The following is a 21352-nucleotide window of genomic DNA, read 5'->3' on the forward strand; positions in this document are numbered from 1 at the left end:
GGGTGCCAAAAGTTGATTGGAAACTCTGTCTTCACTGCCAGGGACTTGGTACTCATCTGGTATTGAAATGTTTTGTTGGTGGACCTCTGAATTCCATATATGAAGGTTTCCTTCCCTACCACATCTCCCTACTCCCAGGGTTATTTGTTTTTTCCAGAAGGACCCTATCAGTAGTCTCCTGCCTGGTTGACCTTGCGTTCTTAGGGTCAAGTAGGGGAAGCAGGCTTGGGTCTCTGTTTGGTCTGTAGATACTCACTTCTGCTCCAGGACTCCTTTGGCCTCTGTTGTGCTAACTCTGCAAGGGTAGTATGTTTGGCTGCCTGGGGTGGGAAGAAGACCTGGGGGGACTTTAGCTGTCCTGGGGGGACCTTCTACAGGTCAGGAAGTCCTCCTGTATTCAGCTATCTGCCTCATGCTCACCTTTGTGGTACTCACTGCCTCAAGTCCTAGGCTCCTGGGCTCTAATTGGCTTGTGTCTCAGTTACTGTGTAGGCTTTGGATATTTTCTTTTCTCATCTAATCTAATCTGATCTTGTAGGATCTGCTCTGCTAGTGCTTCCTTTCGCTTCCATCTTCTGAAAGCGCGTTGGCACGTCTTAACTGCTGTTGGTTCCTCTTCTTTTTGTTCTTGAGAATTTACTTCTTTTCTTTCTTTTTTTTTTTTTTTGAGATGGAGTTTCACTCTTGTTGCCCAGGCTGGAGTGCAATGGTGCGATCTCAGCTCACTGCAACCTCCACCTCCCAGGTTCAAGCGATTCTCCTGCCTCAGCCTCCCAAGTAGCTGGGATTACAGGCATGCGCCACCACACCCGGCTAATTTTGTATTTTTAGTAGAGATGGGGTTTCTCCTTGTTGGTCAGGCTGATCTCGACCTCCCCACCTCAGGTGATCTGCCCACCTTAGCCTCCCAAAGTGGGATTACAGGCGTGAGACACCGTGCCCGGCCATTCTCTTCTCTTCTCTTCTATTCCTTGACAAGGTCTCACTTTGTCACCCAGGCTGGAGTGCAGTGGCATGATCTTGGCTCACTGCAGCCTCGACTTCCTGGGCTCAACTGATCCTCCCACCTTGGCCTCCAGAGTAGCTGGGACTATAGGTGTGCGCCACGATGCTGGCTAATTTTTTTGTATTAGAGATGTGGTTTCACCACGTTGCCCAGACTGGTCTTGAACTCCTGGCCTCAAGCAATCTGCCTGCCTCAGTCTCCCAAAGTGCTGGGATTACAGGCGTGAGCCACTGAGTTTAGATCTTTTTAAAAAAATTACTTTACTTTTATTTTAATGGGCTTCTGGGAGGGAGCAGAGTTTACCTTATTTAACTAAAAGCTTTTTCTTCTATTTAACCTTTATATGTTCTTTTGCTTTAAATGTATCTTTTTATACAAGATATTGATGGATTAAACAACATCCAAGATAAGAATCTGAATTTTAATCCAGAAGATGAGCCTGTTATATATTTACTATAATTATTATTATATAAGGATTTACCTATGCTGTCTTATTTAATGCTTGCTTGCTTTTTATTTTTTTATTTTTTAATTTTTTTTGGAGATAGGGTCTCACCCTGTCACCCAGGCTGGAGTGCAGTAACTTGATCTCTGCTCACTGCAGCCTCTGCCTTCCCAGGCTCAAGGGCTCCGCCCACTTCAGCTTCCCGAATATAGCTGGGACTACAGGTGCACACCACCATGCCTGGCTAATTTTTGTATTTTTTGTAGAGATGGGGGTCTCACCATGTTGCCCAGGCTGGTGTTGAACTCCTGGGCTCAAGCAGTCTGCCTGTCTCGGCCTTCCAAAGTGCTGGGATTACAGGCATGAGCGTAATCCCATTACTGCTCCCGGCCAAATGCTTTATCATATATTCTCTCTGCTTCTTTTTCTCCTTTCGTATCCTTTATGTGTAGATTGAATTTCCTTCTGTGGATTTGAAAGGTAAAGGTTATTCTTCGTATGGTTACCATAACTTATTGTGCCCTCTTCTTTACCTCATCACTATCTTGTGTCTTCCCCACAAAAGAGACAGGGCCTTCAGCATGGCCCCGCCCTGCCCTGCTCTCCCAACCTGTGCTGGCCCAGTGGCATCTCCAGGACTGGGTTCCGGGGAGGGATAATGCAGCCCTGCTCATTTGCCATCTTACTCAGAACTGGGCAAGGCTTATTCAGGGCCATCCTAGGGAGACTCCAGCATTCAGTGGGGGTTTGGTTTAAATGACCTCTAGGCCGGGCATGGTGGTTCATGCTTGTAATCCTAGCACTTTGAGAGGCCAAGGTGGGTGGATTGCTTGAGCCTAGGAGTTTGAGATAATTCTGGGCAACATGGTGAAACACTGTCTCTACCGAAAATACAAAAAATTAGCTGGGCATGGTGACATGCACCTGTAGTCCCAGCTACTCAAGAGGCTGAGATGGGAGGATCACCTGAGCCCAGGGCAGTTGAGGCTGCAGTGAGCCATGATCACACAACTGCACTCTATCCTGGGCAATGGAGTAAGACTCTGTCTGTAAATAAATAAATAAGTGATGGACCTCTGAAAAGGTCCTTGAGGTTTTTTTGCAGGTTCTGGGCATGGTAGATCCTAAGGGGGAGTGAGATGGAGAATGGACAAGTCAATAGAACTCAGAACGCCAGACTTTCTGAAGTTCTTCCTCAGTCTTCTTCTCTGAGACTTCTACTCCTTGGTCCTAGCTTTGTTCCTAGGCGCTGTGCTGCTGTGTCACCCACCCTGCCCTGTACAATATGCAGGAAGCAAGCGAGGAGGGGGTGCCTCGGAGAGACAGTAAGGAGGAATGAGGACAAGGTGGAATTGGCATGGGCACGTCCTACAGAGTGAGAGGCAGGCCTTAGGGCACCACGTCGCTCTCACGTAGGAATGTGTGTCCAGCAGCGCCTAGCCTTCAGCTTTTCACAAGAACTCAGGAAATTGAATTTTCTATGCGAAATCTTCCAACTTGGACATGTTGGCTCAAAAATGTTAATAATCTTGTGTAGGCCAAACAGCATGTCTATAGGCTGGGTCTGGCCCAGACATGGCCCATGACTATAGCTCTGGCTGGTTGATGGTTCTGTCCTTGTCACCCTTGACTTTTCTTTCTTCTGGATAAATGTCCAGAGAAACAAATGTCCTCTCCTGATTCATTGGTTTCCCCCAAAGATGTGGTTCCCTACACCCCCCTCTCCCCAACAGCTACTTCCTCTGGGCCCCTGTACTTTGCCAGCTCGTTAGCCTAAATTCTTGTTTTACAGGCTGGGTGCGGTGGCTCACGCCTGTAATACTAGCACTTTGGGAGACTGGGGTGGGTGGATCACCTGAGGTCAGGAGTTTGAGACCAGCTTGGCCAACATGGTGAAAAACCTCGTCTCTACTAAAAACACAAAAATTAGCCAGGCATGGTGGTGTGCACCTGTAATCCCAGCTACTCGGGAGGCTGAGGCAGGAGTATGGCTTGAACCTGGGAGGCGGAGGTTGCGGTGAGCCGAGATCATACCACTGCACTCCAGCCTGGGCGACAAAGTGAGACCCCATCTCAAAAAAAAAAAAAAAAACCTTGTTTTACAAATGATAGCCAACCCATCTAGTGCCCTTCACACTCCTGGGTGCTGTTTCTCACAGCCATGTGTTCTGTTAAGCAGATTGCAGGCAGCCCTGGTTTGCGTTAGTAATTTCTTAGTGAATGGGTAGTGTACACCGGGTAAACCTCATTCTCACCCCATGAGTGTAGGGCACACACAGGCTGGGTTCTCCAGGAGCCTGTCTGCAGCCTGTGCCCACGAGGACTTGTTCCTAGAAGTACGTGAAGGGATACTGTCTGCTTTCTCTTTGGGTCATGCATGCACAGAGGACATGCCGCGCCCCAGCCCCCAGCGCCTTGGCCTGCAGAGGGCAGAGCTGCTGTGTGGCACAGAACTCAGGACCTATGAGCCTCCTTGGGTGGCCCCTCCTGCCTGCTGTGGCCTCTGCGGCCCTGGCCTTGACTTCCTTTCCTGTCACTTGCGTGCCTCTGCCACTGGGCCTACCTCTGCCCGAGTGGCAGGAGCTTGCAGCTTTGTATATACGGGCAGTTGGTGACTCATTCCTCAGCAGCCCCTCAGATAGGGAAGTGAAACAGCCACACCTGGTAGGGCCTGACCTTTGGGTGACAGCAGAAGTAGCTAAGCAGACATGGGGCTTGCAGCTAAGGAGGGAAGTCCTCTCTAAAGCCAGCCTGTGAAGACAGCACTTGCCTGCCCTGACGCTCCTGTGGCCTCCAGGCCTGTGGCTCTGGTAACAGTTTCTTCCTCCCTCCCCGCCACCCCCTTTTTCTTGGTGACAGCTGGAAGTAGCAGTGGTCACAACTGAGAGAGCCAAACATTTCTACAGCCCCCAGGACATTGCTGTCACCCTCTACAGCGACGCTGATGAATGGGAGGTCAGTGCTGGGGCCCCTGGGCTGAGTTCCATTGAGTTTCCACCAGAAGGACAGAACAGTCCTCCCTACAGCCTATGGTCTGGCAGCTGGAACAGACAGGCTGGGCTCAAGTCTGTGGTCAGGGCCCTCTGGGCAGAGGCAATGAAGAAAACATCTGTCTAGCTTCTGGCCTGCAGGAGGCCCTAGTCTCCTCCCGGCCCAGGCAGAGCTGGGCTTTGGCCTGGTGCCTGAGGTTGAGTGTCCTTGTACTTATCTGGGCTGATGAAACCACAGAGGAGCTCTGTTCCCACCACCCTTGTCCACGTGGCTCCTGGCGTCAGGGCTGAAGAGAACGCCTCACTTCCCACGGCCGCCGGGCTCTGCTGCATCTCCCCTGCGGATGGGTGGGCACTGGCTGATTCACCAGACGCTGAGTGTGGGCCTCACAGGGGTTCCCTGCCAGACATTTTCAAACATTCTTAGCCTAGAACATTTCCGGCTGGCCTGTCTTCCCCGCCCCCACCCCCTCCATTTCTCACTGCCCCGGAGCTTTCCACTGGCTTGGACAACCCAAGCATCCGCCTCAAGCAGACAGGCCGGGAGCTCCCTGCCAGATGTCAGTTCTCTTGAAAGCCAAACCATGAAGGGAATAGCTCAGAGAGACAAGGGGCACTTGTTTCCTCAGGCCTGGTTCTCTCGGCTGCTGGCTCCATGGCTAGCGCTCGCCAGCTTAGCTGCAGGAGGGAACGGAGGTTGGCCTGGGCAGGGCAGGTCAGTGGGTTCCTCAGTCTCCTGACTTACCGTACCTGGCCTGCCTTGGCGCTGCATCCTGCTTCCTCCACACTGACCCCTTTTTCTTCCCTCTGCCAGATGTGGAAGAGCCGCTCTGACCCAGTTCTGCACATTGACCTGCGGAGGTGGGCAGACCTCCTGCTGGTGGCTCCTCTTGATGCCAACACTCTGGGGAAGGTGGCCAGTGGCATCTGTGACAACTTGCTTGTGAGTGATGTCCTGGTGCCCTCGTCCGTCCCTGGGCCTCACACCCAGTTTGCTGAGCTGCAGACATCCTTGTACAAGGAGACCTGCTGCTGTGGGGCCCCGGTCTGCCCAGGGAGATCGTGCTCCGCCATTCCCCACATCGCCCCCAGTGCTCTCACCTTCTCTGTAGCACATGGGCACAGCCCTGGTCCTGATGGGTCAGTGTGACCTGCCACTGCTCCCCAGGAGTGTCCCCCTCTCCCCTGCCCTTGCACCCAGCCAGGTGCCCACAGGAAGACCCTTCTTCCTTGCTCTTTGTCCCTCCTCGTGGGCTGCCTGGGTGTGCTCTTCCACTGTCTCTGCCCAGCCCCATCGCCTCCCGCTTCAGCTCTGCCTTCTCCGCAGATCTGGGTATACACGTGGGCAATGTAATTGGGGGTTCACTTCTTCATAGATGGCTCATATACACTTTATCACCCTTGTAGCTTTCCTATATATTAGGGGAAGCTTAGAGGGGAAGAGGGGAGAAAGACGGGGCAGTGGCGAGAGCCGATGGGTGGTAGGGAGAAATGGAAGTCCAGCTGTCCAAAGCGGGCACTGTCCTAGGCCTAAGATGCCTCCAGGGAGCTGTTGCCCTTAAAGGGGAGCTGCCTTTGTTTATATGATCGTCCTGGGAAGATTTGGGTGTGATTTCTCTCCTCCTTCTCCCTAATTGCCACCCCCCACCTCATTTATTGAGCTTTCGCCTACCACGTACTGTACTGGGGTCTGTGCTGAGAGCCTCACAGGACACAGGGAGCTCCCAGGCTGGAAGGAGAATGCCAGGCTTGATCACCCATGCCATTGGGAAGGGAGTATCCTCTGGTGAGGGGTACAGTCCTGAATGACCCCAGTCAGTCCTTTCTATGGAGTCACCACCTTGCATAGTGCTGGGCCTGTGGTAGACATCCAATAAATACTTACTGCATGTATGCGGTAACTAGCAGTTTTACTTTTGCGAGTAGCTGGGAGTTTTTCAGAGTTTCATGTGGTGAAGAAGGTGGATGATGAAGCTGGGACAGGATGTTTTTTGGGGTCACAGATTAGTGTTCTTGTATACTTGTCAATGGGCTCCTAAGGCACTCCTCAAAGAATCTGCCAGTGATTTAAGCATCATTTGAATAAGAGCACAGGGTGAGCAGAAGAACAACTTGTGTGGCCAGGAGCAGGGGTAGGGAGTGCAGAGAAGAGAGAGCCTGGGTGCAATGTCATCAAGAAGGCTTTCCCTATAGTCCCAGCTACTTGGGAGGCTGAGGTGGGAGGGTCGCTTAAGCCCAGGAGTTCTAGGCTGCAGTGCCCCTTGATTGTGCCTGTGAATAGCCAGAATAGCCAGTGCGCTCCAGCCTGGGCAACATAGCAAGACCCTGTCTCTAGTTAAAAAAAAAAAAAAAGGGAAAAGGCTAGGCATGGTGCCTCATGCCTATAACCCCAGCACTTTGGGAGGCTGAGGCAGGAAAATTGCTTGAGCCCAGGAGTTTGAGACCAGCCTGAGCAACATGGTGAAACTCCATCTCTATAAAACATATTTTAAAAATTAGCCAGGTGTGGTGGTGCATGCCTGTGGTCCCCAGCTACTCGGGAGGCTGAGGTGGGAGGATCGCTTGAGTCCAGGAGGTCAAGGCTGCAGTGAGCTGTGATTGTGCCACTGTACTCCAGCCTGGGCTACAGAGGTGAGACTCTGTCTCAAAAAAACAAAAAGGCTTCCCAGCAGCACTGGTGCCACAACTGACATGGCAGCTGCAGCTAGAACAGTTGAGTTTCCTGGCTGCTCTCATCAAATTGGGTCAGAGTTGTGTGTGGCCAGCACCATCTCACCAAATCTCCAGGCTCCCTGCTGGCGGGTCAGCAGCAGCTGGTGTGACAAAGTACTGGCCTCTGGGAGCTAAGCCCCGGCCTGGGCCAGCTCTGCAAGGGCGCTTTCCTTCTTCCTGCAAGCTCTGCTTCCCCTTTTCCTTCTAAGCTGCCATCACTTCATGAAATCCCTGGGCTTCCCTCCTCCAGAGTTGGCTGGGAAGTGAAACATGTTCCCAAGACCAGCCCCCAGATCATTTGCCTCAAAGGTTTTCCCTCGAAGTCACAAATGTTTCAAGGAATCTCGAATTTTACAAAGTTTGAAGTGTGGGCATTGGTGGCCTGTGGCTGTGTCCTCTCTCTGTAGCTGTTTTCTCCCTACATCCCTGAAAGGAAGTTGAGCCTGCTCCTCCCTCCGCAGACCTCTCTTTCCAGCGCCCAGGGCATGGGGTGCTGTGAGGGCAGCATGCTAGGTGTGACCGTGCTCCTGGCCTCCAGGCCTGTGTCCCTCTGTCCTCTAGCCCACTAAGGCCCTGGCCCATTTGTGCTAAACAGGCAGTCGGACCTAGAAAGAGCAGACAATCTCTCTGGGTCACCAGTCTGGCTAGGAGCTGGTCTCCTGACTGGGATCCAGGCCTTCTCCCCTGCCCATGTGAATTCCCAGGGGCAGAGCCTGAAATGTTAAACACAGCACTGGCCAAAGAGATGTCACCGTGGGAACCGAGGCTCTCTTCTCCCCTGCCTGCTTTCGTGGGTTCAGAGTAGCTGAGGCTTGTCTGAGAGGAGTTGGAGTGCTGGTTTTCACCCTGGTTGGTGTGCTTTGCTTTGAGGGCACTTAGAAAGCCCAGCCCAGCCCTTGCTCCTGCCCTGCACACAGCGGAGCGACTTTTCTAGGTATGCTCTTGATTTCTGCAGAAGCAGCAGGTGGCATGGAGCCAAGAGGAAGTGTGACTGAAACTGTCCACTCATAGCCCGGCTGCCGTATTGAGAGGGCTTGGTGGGAAACTAATGCTGGTGGCTGATGCAAGCAGCCAGGTCCCAGGGCTGTTTGCTGTCCTGCTTCCTCCCTGTCCGTGGGACTTGGGGGAGGTGCTGGTCCTGTCCTATCGGGGCATTGTTCTCTGGACTCCTTCGCTCTTTTCCCAGATGAGCTTCCCTTCAGGGGAGGGGTTTCCAGCCTGTTACCCTGAGGGGCTCACAGCCCTGGAAGAGGTGTCTGGAGTAGTCAGAGCACTGGGAGCTTCTCTCTCCCCCAGGCGGCCCCCAGCCCAGGGAGCCTGTGCCTGTGGGAAGCCCGTGCCTGTGGGAAGCCCAGGAGTCACTGCCCTGGAGCCTGTGCTTTGTGCCTGGCCCTGCGCTCAGAGCTTTGTAGCCATTCTCACCTCAGTCCTCACAGCTGCCCAGGGAGGGACCTTTCTAGAGAGGAAGCCAGGCCCTGGCCTTCAGTCCCATGTCCAGGTTCTCACAGCTAGTAATACACACACAGCTAGTGCTCTCACAGCTAGAGCACAGTCAGGATTTGAACTCAGGGCTACGTAATTTCAAAGTCCGTGGCACAAAGGACTCTGTGAGCTGGATGGCTCCTTTCACAACTGCTCAGGTCTGTGGCTTGGTGGGACGGCCTGGATTTGGGAGATGGTGAGGCTGTGCAGTGGAACATTGCCTGGGTGGTGCCCATTGTCCGGGTGTGGGCTTGGATGACTGCTTACCTCTCAGGGAGCAGCTCCCTATCTGTGAAATGGGACAGCACCTTCTTTATAAGGTCTCAGTGAGGGTTAATGAGATCCTATACATGAGAAGGTTTTAGTAACGGCAGATGTTTTCATTGCCAGACTTTAGTTGGCCTCGGAGAGCTGATGTCAAGTAGATGAGCCCCACCTGAGGAGCAGCCTGGTCCTTTTCTTTCTGGTGCAACCAAAAAAGCCTGCCTTCTGCTCCCCAGGGTTGCTTTTCCCAGGAGGTGTGAGCCTACCTGGAGGAGGCTTAGGCACAGGGATACCTGCTGGAGGTCTGAGCGTTGGTTGAGCACCTCCTGTTTGTAGGATCCTGTGCCAGAGCCTGTGGGGAGGTGGAGAGAGGTGAGGAGACACAGCCCCCACCCCTGAGGGATGAGACAGCTCCCTGCAGGCAGGCTGTGCCCAGTCATCTCAAGCCTACAGCTGGGCTGCTGGCTGCAGGGTCTGGAGGGTGGTGGGGAGGGTGGCAGACAGAGTAGCAAGACCCCCACTTCCCTGGCCTTCTTCACAGACCTGCGTCATCCGGGCCTGGGACCGCAGCAAGCCCCTGCTCTTCTGCCCGGCCATGAACACCGCCATGTGGGAGCACCCGATCACAGCGCAGCAGGTAGACCAGCTCAAGGCCTTTGGCTATGTCGAGATCCCCTGTGTGGCCAAGAAGCTGGTGTGCGGAGATGAAGGTGGGTGTCTTGCCAGGCTTATAGCCCTGGGCTGTAGAAGGGGCTCAGCTTTGGGGTCATATCTCAGTTCAGTTCCTGGCCTGTTAATGACCTTAGCAAACCATTCTCTGAGCTTAGCTTTCTCAGCTGGAAAATGGGAATCTTAATTCCTGCCTCCAGATTGGTAGGGTAAAATGGGATGGAATGTGTAAAGTACCTGGTAGAGTCCCTGGCACGCAGCCCACACGCAGTTAAGGATGGCTACTGGAACGAGTCCCAGGGTCTCGCCAGGGGTCTCGGGAGAGATCTGATGTGTCTGGCTCAGGCAAAGACAGACCTTGCCCTCTCAGGCCTTGGGCTCTGGGTGGAGCACTTGGAGCAATGGGCAGGGGTCTGCAGGGCTACAGGCACTGTTGGCCTGTCTGGCCACAGCGGAATTTTGCTCCCAGGTCTCGGGGCCATGGCTGAAGTGGGGACCATCGTGGACAAAGTGAAAGAAGTCCTCTTCCAGCACAGTGGCTTCCAGCAGAGTTGACCTGGGATTTCTGTCATGGGTGTCCCTCTGTACTCAGAATGGGTTCAGGCCAAGTCGGTGAAGATGGATGTTGGCAAAATAGGAGGATACCCTCATTTGCTGAATGGGGGGCCTGCTCTGAGCCTGCCCAGGGGCCAGGCCTGCTCCAGGTTAAACTGGACGGAAGGCCCAGGTCTCAGTTTCTTTCAACCAGGAGAGGCCGCTGCCTAGAGCCCCTCCCCACCTTTTCCTGGATGGGTGAGGCAAGCCAGGAGAGCAAGCAGTGTTGTCCTCACGGGAGGAGGACTGAGCGACTGGGAAAACTCGGCTCTACATCTCACCCAGAACGGCTTTTAGAAACACCACAGCTGGAGAGTCCTGGCTGAGCCTTGGGAGTTTCAGCTCTTTGGCGGGGTGCCCAGGTGCCATGCGATCAGCAAAGCCTGCGAGTTGGCAGGACTCTGAGGTTTCCTGCAGACCATGCCATGAGATTGAAGGTGCGGGGAAATAAAGAAAAATCACCATTTAGGAGACTCCATTCTTTCCCTACAACCCAACTGTGGTCCCAGAGATCAGGGGGTGTTGCCAGGTGTGGCTGGGGAAGGGTCTGGGTTGACAACTCACCGGCACTCTTTAGTCCCCGTATAACATGGTGGTTAAGGATAAAGATCTGAAGCCAGACAGCCCCTAGTTCCAATCCCAGCTCTGCCGCTTACTAGCAGTGGCAGTTTGGTTCAGGACTTAGCCTTCCTGACCTTCACTTACCTCAGCTATCTTGTTATCCTACCCTCAGGGAGTTGTTGAGAGGATTCAGTGAAATTATGTGTGCAGAATACCCATGCCACTGAGTGCCTGGAACGTAGTAAATGTCAAATCAATGGAAGTTAAAACTAGGCATGCATATATGCCAGAGAGCTTTCCTAGCATTTACTGCAATGCCCTGTCTCATTTTGGGAAAAAGGAAATCCTGGATGCTAAGTTGACACATCCCTTTATGCAAGTGACAGGTAAGCAGCCAGGAGGGTTGACCCTGCCCTGGGTCCCAGGCCTCTTGCCTGCTTCTTGGTTTCCTCTGTTCTCATCCTTTCAGCTTTGCTGGACCTGAGGCAGGGGCCTGGGTGTCTGTGCCTCCCTACCCCCCAGTACACATGACCAAGGGAAGTAGATCCAGAGACACCATGCACTCTGGCCCAGAAACCCTCTGCTACCCAGCTTTTGACTTAATTGCCATTTGGTGTGGCTGCAGCGGGGAGGGCTTGTCTGCGTATTTGGAGCTGAGGCTGAGGCTGGCTTTCTGCCCTCTGGCTTCCAGGCCAGGTGTGAGGGACATCCCATGTAGGCTCCGAGAGCACTGAGAGTAGAGGTGCCTTGAGGGGACCAGGAAGCCTGCTGGCTGGAATCAATGCTCTAGCAGCCTCCACAGCCTTTATCTCAACAGCACTTGACTTCACCAGGTGACCCTTTGGGATAAAATTGCCTTAGGGCACGAAATAAACTATAACTAAAATGATAGCATCAAGAACCAACTTCTTTGGCTGGTTTGGGGATGGGGCATGGGGAGAACCTGGGTAACTGAAACCCGGAGACGGTCCCAAAAGTCCATTTACAGGGTTTCCAAATTCCTTCTTGTCCACATTGCCCTTCCTCTCCCTCAGCAACCCACTAGTAAATGGTGAGGCTTCCCAATTTTATTTTTATTTATTTTTTGAGACGGAGTCTTGCTCTGTCCCCAAGGCTGGAGTGCAGTGGCGTGATCACGGCTCAAGCCATTCTCCCTCGTCAGTCTCCTGAGTAGCTGGGATTACGGGTGCCCGCCACCACGCCCAGCTTATTTTTGTATTATTTGTAGAGATGGGTTTTGCCATGTTGGCCAGACTGATGTCGAACTCCTGACCTCAAGTGATCTGCTGGCCATGGCCTCCCAAAGTGCTGGGATTACAGGCGTGAGCCACCGCGCCCAGCCGCTTCCCAATTTTAATAGAAACTGATACCATTTTCTGAGTATTCATCGTGGGCGAGGATCTATGCCAGGGATTTTAGGGAAGGCAGTCACCCAGGGAGATCAACCACAAAGTGCCTGTGTGAAAAGGCCATGGGAGCAGGGAAGTTCACAGGCCACTGTCCCAGAGCTCTGAAAACAGCTGTGGCTGCTCAGCAGGACTGCGCCTTGTTGGCTAGAAGGGAACATATATCCCTGTGGACTCAGGCCAGCTGGAGGCCCCTGTCCCTGGGGGTTCGCCTCTCCATCTCCCACCCACAGCAGTCCTGCATCCCTGCTGCCCATTTTGAAGGGGGGGGTCTGGATGAATGGGTCTGGGCTGGGCCTAAAGAGCCCAGCTGTTCCCTGAGCCAGACTCGAGCTAAGAGGAGCAGGTGCTGCATTTAGCTGGCCCCATCTGCCAAGGAGGTGCTGAGTGGGGAGTGACAATCACTGCTTTCCCCACGAGGGGTCCAAGCACTTGAAGTTACCTTCATCTTGGGGAGAAATGTTTCTCAGAGAAGATTCTAGCCTCCCTGATGATTTTTTATAGAATTCTGGAAGTTTCAGAGAATAGAACATTTGGGTCTGAAATGTGCACTCTTTTGTGGCAGCCATGAGCCCTTCAAGGCTGCTGTGGATGCTGCTGGGTGGGAGGCAGAAGCCACCAAACCAAGGCCCAGCTTCCACCCTGGGCCGCCTCCAGCCCTTCCTGCACCCCGCTGGTCAGGTGCCGCTGCTGCCTCCCCACTGCCTCAGGTCAGGCCCAGACTCCTGGGCAGTACACACCTGGCCCTTTGTGATCTGGCTCCTGCCTACCCTTCTAGCACTGCCCTTTACCACATGCCAACCCTGAAGGGCTCCCTATTCTCTTGCCAGACTGGACAACCTTGAACTGGTGAGGCCTCTTGCCTGTGTACATGCTGCTGCTTTTACTGGGACAAGACTGACTCCCACACATGCCTGTGGATGTACCTGGGTGCTACCTCCTTTGGAAAGCCTTCCCTGGCCAACTGCAACCTCCTTGCCCAGGTTGCCATGGTGCTTCCCACTATTATTTTTTATTTATTTTTATTTTTTGAGATGGAATCTCATTCTTTCGCCCAGACTGGAGTGCAGTGGTGCGATCTCGGCTCACTGTAAACTCTGCCTCCCAGGTTCAAGCAATTCTCCTGCTTCATCCTGAGAAGCTGGGATTACAGGCATGCACCACCATGCCCAGCTTTTTTTTTCTTTTTCTTTTTTTAAATTTTTAGACGGTGTCTTGCTCTGTCGCCCAGGCTGGAGTGCAGTGGCGTGATCTTGGCTCACTGCAAGCTCCGCCTCCCTGGTTCACGCCATTCTCCTGCCTCAGCCTCCTGAGTAGCTGGGACTACAGGCGCCCGCCACCACGCCCGGCTAATTTTTTTTTTGTATTTTTAATAGAGATGGAGTTTCACCGTGTTAGCCAGGATGGTCTCAATCTCCTGACCTCGTGATTCACCCGCCTCGGCCTCCCAAAGTGCCGGGATTACAGGCGTGAGCCATCGCACCTGGCCTGATTTTTTTTTTTTTTTTTTGTATTTTTAATAGAGACGGGGTTTCATCATGTTGGCCAGGCTCGTCTCGAACCCCTGACCTCATGATCTTCCTGCCTCGGCCTCCCAAAGTGCTGGAATTACAGGAGTGAGCCACCGTGCCCGGCCACCACTATTTATTACAACAGAATTGTAATTGTCAGTTTACTTTGTGTCCTCCTAACATTGGGTTCTCTTGGAGAGCAGGAGTTGTCCTGTTCCTTACAGAACCCAGCAAGTCACTCCAAGCTTGTACTGATCAAAAAAGTGGTGTGTGTGTTGGGGCTATTGGTTCCTGCTCCTTTCTGTGCAAGAGACAAAATTTAGCAACCACGAAAGCAAAGATTGATAAATTTGACTATAGAAAAATAGGTTCACTGAGCAACAACCCAAAGTCAAGGTCAAAGGACAACATGCTGGGGAAATTATCTGCAGCTCATAAACAAAGGGCTGATTCTCCTAATATATGAAGAACTCCTATGCATTGATGATAAAAAGACCAAGGGCTGGGCACAATAGCTCACACCTGTAATCCTAGCCCTTTGGGAGGCTGAGGTGGGTAGATTGCCTGAGCTCAAGGAGTTGAGACCCACCTGGCCAACCTGGTGAAACCCTGTCTCTACTAAAATACAAAAAATTAGCCAGACATGGTGGTGCATGCCTGTAGTCCCAGCTACTTGGGTGGCTCAGGCAGGAGAATTGCTTGAACCCGCGAGGCGGAGGTTGCAGTAAGCTGAGATCATGCCACTGAACTCCAGCCTGGGTGACTGAGCAAGACTCCGTCTCAATAAAAAAAAGAAAAGAAAAGAAAAAAAAGACCAAGAACACGCATTAAAAAGTGAGCAGAAGATACGAAGAATTCACATTAAAAACAAAAAACAAAACCAAAAACCCAGTCACACAAAGGGCCCTTAAACAGCTACTCAGCCACATTCATGAGGAGAGTGGTGCAAATCAAGCTAGACCTAAAACTTTTGCCTGTTAGACTGGCGGGGGTGTGGGGAATTGGTGCCCTCATGCATTGCTGGTAGGAGCGTAAATTGATGGCAACTTCACTGGAGAACAATCTGGGAGTATCTATCAAAACTACATATGCACCTTACCCTTTGACCCAGCAATTCTACTTCTAGGGATTTGTCCCACAGATACACTCACTTCTATGACATTATGTCTAAACAGATTTATTGCAGGCTTGTATATGGTACTGAAAGACCAGGCCAGGCACGGTGGCTCACGCCTGTAATCCCAGCATTTTGGGAGGCCAAGGCGGGCAGATTGGCTGAGCTCAGGAGTTTGAGACCAGCCTGGCAACATGGCGAAACGCCGTCTCTACTAAAAATACAAAAAGTCAGGCGTGATGGTGCATGCCTGTAATCCCAGCTACTCAGGAGGCTGAGGCAGGAGAATCGCTTCAACCTGGGAGGTGGAGGTTGCAGTGAGCCAAGATTGCACCACTGCACTTCAACCTAGGTGACAGAGCAAGACTCTGTCTCAAAAAAAAAAAAGAAAAATTACATATGCACCTTACCCTTTGACCTAGCAATTCTGCTTCTAGGGATTTGTCCCACAGATACACTCAGTTGTATGACATTATGTCTGAACAGGAGATTTATTGCAGCCTCGCATATGGTGCTAAAAGACCGGAAACACCCTCACTATCTAACAGCCAGGAGATTGGATAAATAAATTAGTGTTCCTTCATACACTGGAACTCTACACAACCATAAAACAAAGTGTTGAGGAAGCTGATTTGGGAAGATTTCTGAGGTACATTGTTAAACAGAAAAAGCGAGGTGCAGAAGAATGTCACATGCATGCTGTGCAGAAAAAATGGGGGTGGGGAAAGAAAAGGAGGATATATTCTTATTGGCTTATGTGTGCATCAAATGCCTTTAAAAAGATAAACAGAGAAAAACATTGTCTATTGTTTTTCTCTTGGCAGGGGAACTAACTGAGTGGTTGAGAAACAAAGATAGGAGGCAGGCCAGGACTCCGTCTCAAAAAAAAAAAAAAAAAAAAAAGATAGGAGGTGACTTCATTTTTAATTGTTGGGCCAGATGAATATACTATCTACCACAAAATCAATAAATACATTTTAAAAAGAGTTCCTTGTGGTCAGGCACAGTGGCTCACACCTGTAATCCCAACACTTTGGGAGGCCAAGGCAGAGGGATTAGTTTAAGACCAGAAGTTTGAGACAGGCCTAGGCAACACAGTGAGACTCCATCTCTACCAAAAGAAACACAACTAACTGGACATGGTGGCACACGCCTGTATTCCCAGCTACTTAGGAGGCTGAGGTGGGAGGATTGCTTGAGCCCAGGAGTCCAAGGCTGCAGTGAGCTATGGTCATGCCAGTGCACTCCAGCCTGGGTGAGGAGTGAGACTCTGTCTCTAAAAAATTTAATAATAGGCCGGGCGCGGTGGCTCACGCCTGTAATCCCAGCACTTTGGGAGGCCGAGGCGGGCGGATCACAAGGTCAGGAGATCGAGACCATCCTGGCTAACACGGTGAAACCCCGTCTCTACTAAAAATACAAAAAAAATTAGCCGGGCGTGGTAGCGGGCGCCTGTAGTCCCAGCTACTCGGGAGGCTGAGGCAGGAGAATGGCGTGAACCCGGGAGGCGGAGCTTGCAGTGAGCCGAGATCGCGCCACTGCACTCCAGCCTGGGCGACTGAGCGAGACTCCGTCTCAAAAAAAAAAAAAAAAAAATTTAATAATAATAAATAAAAATATAAAAAGATTTTTCTGCTCTTTTTGTTTGTTTTTTAAGACAGGGCCTCACTCTGTCATCCAGGCTGCAGTGTAGTGGCACAATCACAGCTCACTGCAGCCTTGACTTTCTGGGGCTCAAGAGATCCTCCCATCTTAGACTCCCGAGTAACTGGGACTACAGGCACCCGCCACCATGGCCCAGCTAATTTTTGTATTTTTGGTAGATACGGGGTTTCACCATGTTGGCCAGGCTAGTCTTGAACTCCTGGCCTTAAGTGATCCACCTGCCTCAGCCTCCCAAAGTGCTGGGATTACAGGTGTGAGCCTGGCCTCTTTCTGTTCTTTATCTGGAAGTTCTTAAAAATGATGGCAGGGAGTTACTGCAAACAAACACACAGACTTGGCAGAGGCATCTGGAAATTTTCTTTTTGTTTTTGAGACTGGGTTTCACTCCGTTACCTGGGCTGACTGCAGTGCAGCAGCACAATCACAGCTCACTGTAGCCTTGAACTCCAGGGCTCAATCGATCCTCCCACCTTAGCCTCCCCAGTAGCTGAGACTACAGGCACATGACACCATGCCCGGCTAATTTTTTATTTTTTGCAGAGATGGGGTTTTACCATGTTGCCCAGGTTGGTCATGAACTCCTGGACTCAAGTGATGCTCCTGCCTTGGCCTCCCAAAGTGCTGTGATTACAGGCATGAGCCACGGTGCCTGGCCTGAAGATATTCATCAAGGCCTTTGGAGTAGAAATGGGTCTGCTTTTCTTGTCACAAGCTAACAGAGGAAAATGAATTTTGAGTATCCTTGTGTGCTTTTAATAAACCTTTGAGATCCCTGATCTCAAGGAGCTTATGTTCTTATGGGAGAAAGATTCACAGTGATCAAATAACAGCAAACAATGAAAGTGAGACTGTGTGGCATGGACTCTACTTCAGAATTGAGCAGTCAGGATGGGTCCCCCGGACGGAACAGAACTTGGGCTGGGGCCTACAGGAGGACCAAGGATACAAAGGGTGAAGACATGCTGCCATGTGCTTGATGTAGGACACCCAGGGAGGAACTCCGGCTCCACATGCTGGGGAGGTTGGGAGCTGTTCAGTAGGGGAGACACATGGTGAGTGTGGCGTGCGGTCAAGATCAGCGGGGCGGTATGTGCAGAACAGATTGGGTCTGGATTGAGAAGCTGGAGTCTAGGAGGAAGCCAGGATGCTGAGAAGGGGAATCTAGGTTGTGCTGAAGGCCTTGACCACACCCCTGATTCTGGAAAAGGGGTGACAAAAGTAACAATGTGAAGAAAAATCAACACCATTAAAAACTGCAAAAACCACGGTCTTTTCCAAAGGTGGTGTGTACTAAAAACAAAACAAAACACAATATCCAACAAACAAACAAACAAACAAACAAAAAACAACCCACTGTCCTTGTGGCCAGTGGAGGGAGGGAGACGAAATGACACTGTATGTGTGTGTTGGTGCAAGATTTATAGCAATCTTCAGCCCCACCCACGAAAAATAATTTTGCTTTGCTTATTATAGTATAGTTTTTTTCTCTCTCCTGACCTCACAGTATTGTTCAATCAGTCTTTGTGGCCAGGCGCAGTGGCTCATGCCTGTAATCCCAGCACTTTGGGAGGCCAAGGTGGGCAGATCACTTAAGGTCAGGAGTTCAAGACCAGCCTGGCCAACATGGTGAAACCCTGTCTCTACTAAAAATACAAAATTAGCCAGGTATGGTGGTGCATGCCTGTAATCCCAGCTACTCAGGAGGCTGAGGCAGGAGAATTGCTTGAACCCGGGAGGAAGAGGTTGCAGTGAGCTGAGATTGTACCACTGCACTCCGGCCTGGGCAGTAGAATGAGACTCCATCTCAAAAAAACAAAACAAAACAAAACAAAAACAAAAACAATCTGTCCTGTGGTTCCTGGGCACTTTGTGGTGTGGGATTAGAAAAACAGATTGGTGGTGGCTCATGCCTGTAATCCCAGCACTTTGGGAGACCAAGGCGGGTGGATCACGAGGTCAGGAGTTTGAGACCAGCCTAGCCAACATGGCAAAACCCTGGCTCTACTTAAAAAATACAAACATTAGCTGGGTGGTGGCAGGCGCCTGTAATCCCAGCTACTCGGGAGGCTGAGGCAGGAGAATCACTTGAACCTGGGAGGCAGAGGTTACAGTGAACCGAGATCGTGCCATTGCACTCCAGCCTGGATGACAAGAGCAAGACTCCATCTCAAACAAATAAAAAGAAAAACAGATTGAGATACAGAACTGGGAAGATGGGAACAAACGGAGGAGTGAAGGAATCTTTTTGTTTGTTTTTTTTTTGAGCCAGAGTCTCACTCTGTCGCCCAGGCTGGAGTGCAGGGGCGCGATCTCGGCTCACTGCAAGCTCTGCCTCCCGGGTTCACACCATTCTCCTGTCTCAGCCTCCTGAGTAGCTGGGACTACAGGCGCCCACCACCATGCCCAGCTAATTTTTTGTATTTTTAGTAGAGACGGGGTTTCACCGTGTTAACCAGGATGGTCTCGATTTCCTGACCTTGTGATCTGCCCACCTCAGCCTCTCAAAGTGCTGAGATTACAGGCGTGAGCCACCGCGCCCGGCCAAGATTCTTTTTTTTTTTTTTTTTTGAGATGGAATCTTGCTCTGTCGCCAGGCTGGAGTGCAGTGGCGCAATCTCAGCTAACTGCAACAATTGTGATTGAGGTTCTTTTTAAAGCCCTTTGCAATGTGTGATTCTCTTTGAGTGCAGCTGAGCAGGACTGAACTGTGTGGAGCCCTAGATAAGACTTGGGTTATGGGTACGTGTTACATGTTCTCCATATTGCAAAGTGTTTCTTTAATCTCATTTCACCCTCCTCACATAACAGCTTCACGATGGAGTCAATTAGCATATGTAGCTGTTTCATAGACAAGAAACTGAGGGCCACACAGCGAGTGCAGTGTGCTAGGGTTTTCTCTTTCTGCCCTACAGCTACCTGCAAACAGGCTCCTGCACAGGACTTCTACCCTTATTTGCATTTACCTCCTTGGGATCAGTTGAAACTCCCCTTCCACCACACATCAACATCCCCAGATGCCTGCCCTTTCAGTCCCAACTGGACAGCTCCTTCATTACCTTTTTCTGCTCATGGCTTCCTTCCTTCATGTATTGTGGTTTCTAGGGCAGGATGAAAATCCTAAGTGTCACGCAACTGCCTCTGAGCAAAGAAATCAACCCCAATAACTGACAAGTTGTTTACACTGAGAGCTTCCTGGTGGAACCAAATATTCTACAATATTTAAGCCAGGTTTGGTACCCCTCGCGGCAAGGCAACGGGAATGATCAGGCCAGAAGAACTACCAGTTGTCTCATAGCAAAGGAATGTGGGGAGTGGGTGGGTGTGAGGACAAGAGGCAGATATGTGAGCTACAGGGCTTTTGGAGGACATGCAGCTAATCCAGGTGGAATCTGGGAGCATGTCGTTACCTTGCTGCAATGGGCTCATTTCATGGTGGCTTTATCTGCTGAGATTACATGGTGATGCTTTGCCTGCTAGCCTAGACAGCAGGTCCTTAGGGACTGGAGGCCCAGCAGACTCCCTTTCAGGCCTCTGGATTCCTGGAAGAGGAAGGAGCGTTCAAAGGTGAATTCAAAGGTGCCTTCCATCTGTGTAGGCAAAACAATGTTACCAGCCATAGCGATGGACTTGGAAGCAGCCAACATGAGTTGAACATGAACACATGGATGCTGAAGATCCTTTCTTTCTCTCTTTAAATTTTCTTTTTTTTTGAGATGGAGTCTCGCTCTGTCGCCCAGGCTGGAGTGCAGTGGCGCTATCTCGGCTCACTGATAGCTCCGCCTTCTGGGTTCATGCCATTCTCCTGCCTCAGCCTCCCGAAGTAGCTGGGACTACAGACACCAGCCGCCACGCCTGGCTAATTTTTTTTGTATTTTTAGTAGAGACGGGGTTTCACCGTGTTAGCCAGGATGGTCTCGATCTCCTGACCTCGTGATCCACCCGCCTCGGCCTCCCAAAGTGCTGGGATTACAGGTGTGAGCCACTGCACCCGGCCCTCTCTTTAAAATTAAAAAAAAGAAAGTTTTTTAACTTTAACTAGGTCCTGACCAGACATAAAATTTTTTTAATTAAAAAAATTTTTTGGCCAGGTGCGGTGGCTCACACCTATAATCCCAGTACTTTGGGAGGCCAAGGCAGATGAATCACAAGGTCAGGCGTTCAAGACCCACCTGGCCAAGACGGCAAAACCCCGTCTCTACTAAAAATAAAAAATTAGCTGGGTGTGGTGGCGAGTGCCTGTAATCCCAGCTGCTCAGGAGGCTGAGGCAGAGAATTGCTTGAACCCGGGAGGCAGAGGTTGCAGTGAGCCGAGATCGTGCCACTGCACTCTAGCCTGGGCGACAGAGTGAGACTCCATCTCAAAAAAAAAAGTAAATAACATTTTTTTAAGAGACAGGGTCTTACTCTTTCATCCAGGTTGGACTGCAGTGGTGCGATCATGGCTCACATACAGCCTCGACTTCCCTGGACTCAGGTGTTCCTCGCACCTCAGCCACCAGAGGAGTAGCCAGGACCACAGGTGAGAGCCACCACACCCAAGCAATCTTCCTGCCTCAGCCTCTCAAATTGCTGGGATTAAAGGTGTAAGCCACCGCTCCTGGCCCTGAAGATTTCCTCCTCTCGGAAGAGACCATGGCCTGGCCCTGGCTTGGGAGCTGATATGTTACCTGGAACTTCTGGAAATTGCTCTCCTGGCAGGGGAGAAGTTGAATTCTGGTGTGCCATGCTTGGGGGAAACTGGCATGATGGAGGGAAGAGAGAGAAGGCTGTGGAAGGGAACTCAGGTTTATCTGGCTCCTGGCCTGTGCCAGACCCTGCATTTAAGCCTCCTAAACATCCTTCCAGATGGGCATTGTTATTCCCATTTAAGAAATAAGAGGCTGGGCGGCTGGGCGCAGTGGCTCATGCCTGTAATCCCAGCACTTTGGGAGGC

At 51.3% G+C, this 21352-nt stretch overlaps 1 protein-coding gene across 7 annotated transcripts in view; it reads left to right on the forward strand.

Moving 5' to 3' along the window:
- PPCDC (phosphopantothenoylcysteine decarboxylase) overlaps positions 1-21024 on the forward strand; it is a 36673-nt gene extending 15649 nt beyond the window's left edge. For 2 of the 7 annotated variants that reach the window (XM_003952704.5, XM_016927206.4), the window contains 4 exons: positions 4311-4406; positions 5256-5384; positions 9441-9609; positions 10038-10628. In XM_003952704.5, the coding sequence (XP_003952753.2) occupies positions 4311-4406; positions 5256-5384; positions 9441-9609; positions 10038-10123 (480 nt within the window). In that variant the 3' untranslated portion in view covers positions 10124-10628. Of the gene's footprint in view, positions 1-4310; positions 4407-5255; positions 5385-9440; positions 9610-10037; positions 10629-16959; positions 17257-20835 lie in introns of those variants that run through there. The other 5 variants (XM_054667050.2, XM_016927202.4, XM_063794206.1 and 2 more) reach the window with 5 other exon arrangements.
- Positions 21025-21352: the final 328 nt, after the last annotated feature.

Source organism: Pan troglodytes, chromosome 16 (genome assembly GCF_028858775.2).
Source record: "Pan troglodytes isolate AG18354 chromosome 16, NHGRI_mPanTro3-v2.0_pri, whole genome shotgun sequence".
NCBI classification, from domain to species: domain Eukaryota; kingdom Metazoa; phylum Chordata; class Mammalia; order Primates; family Hominidae; genus Pan; species Pan troglodytes.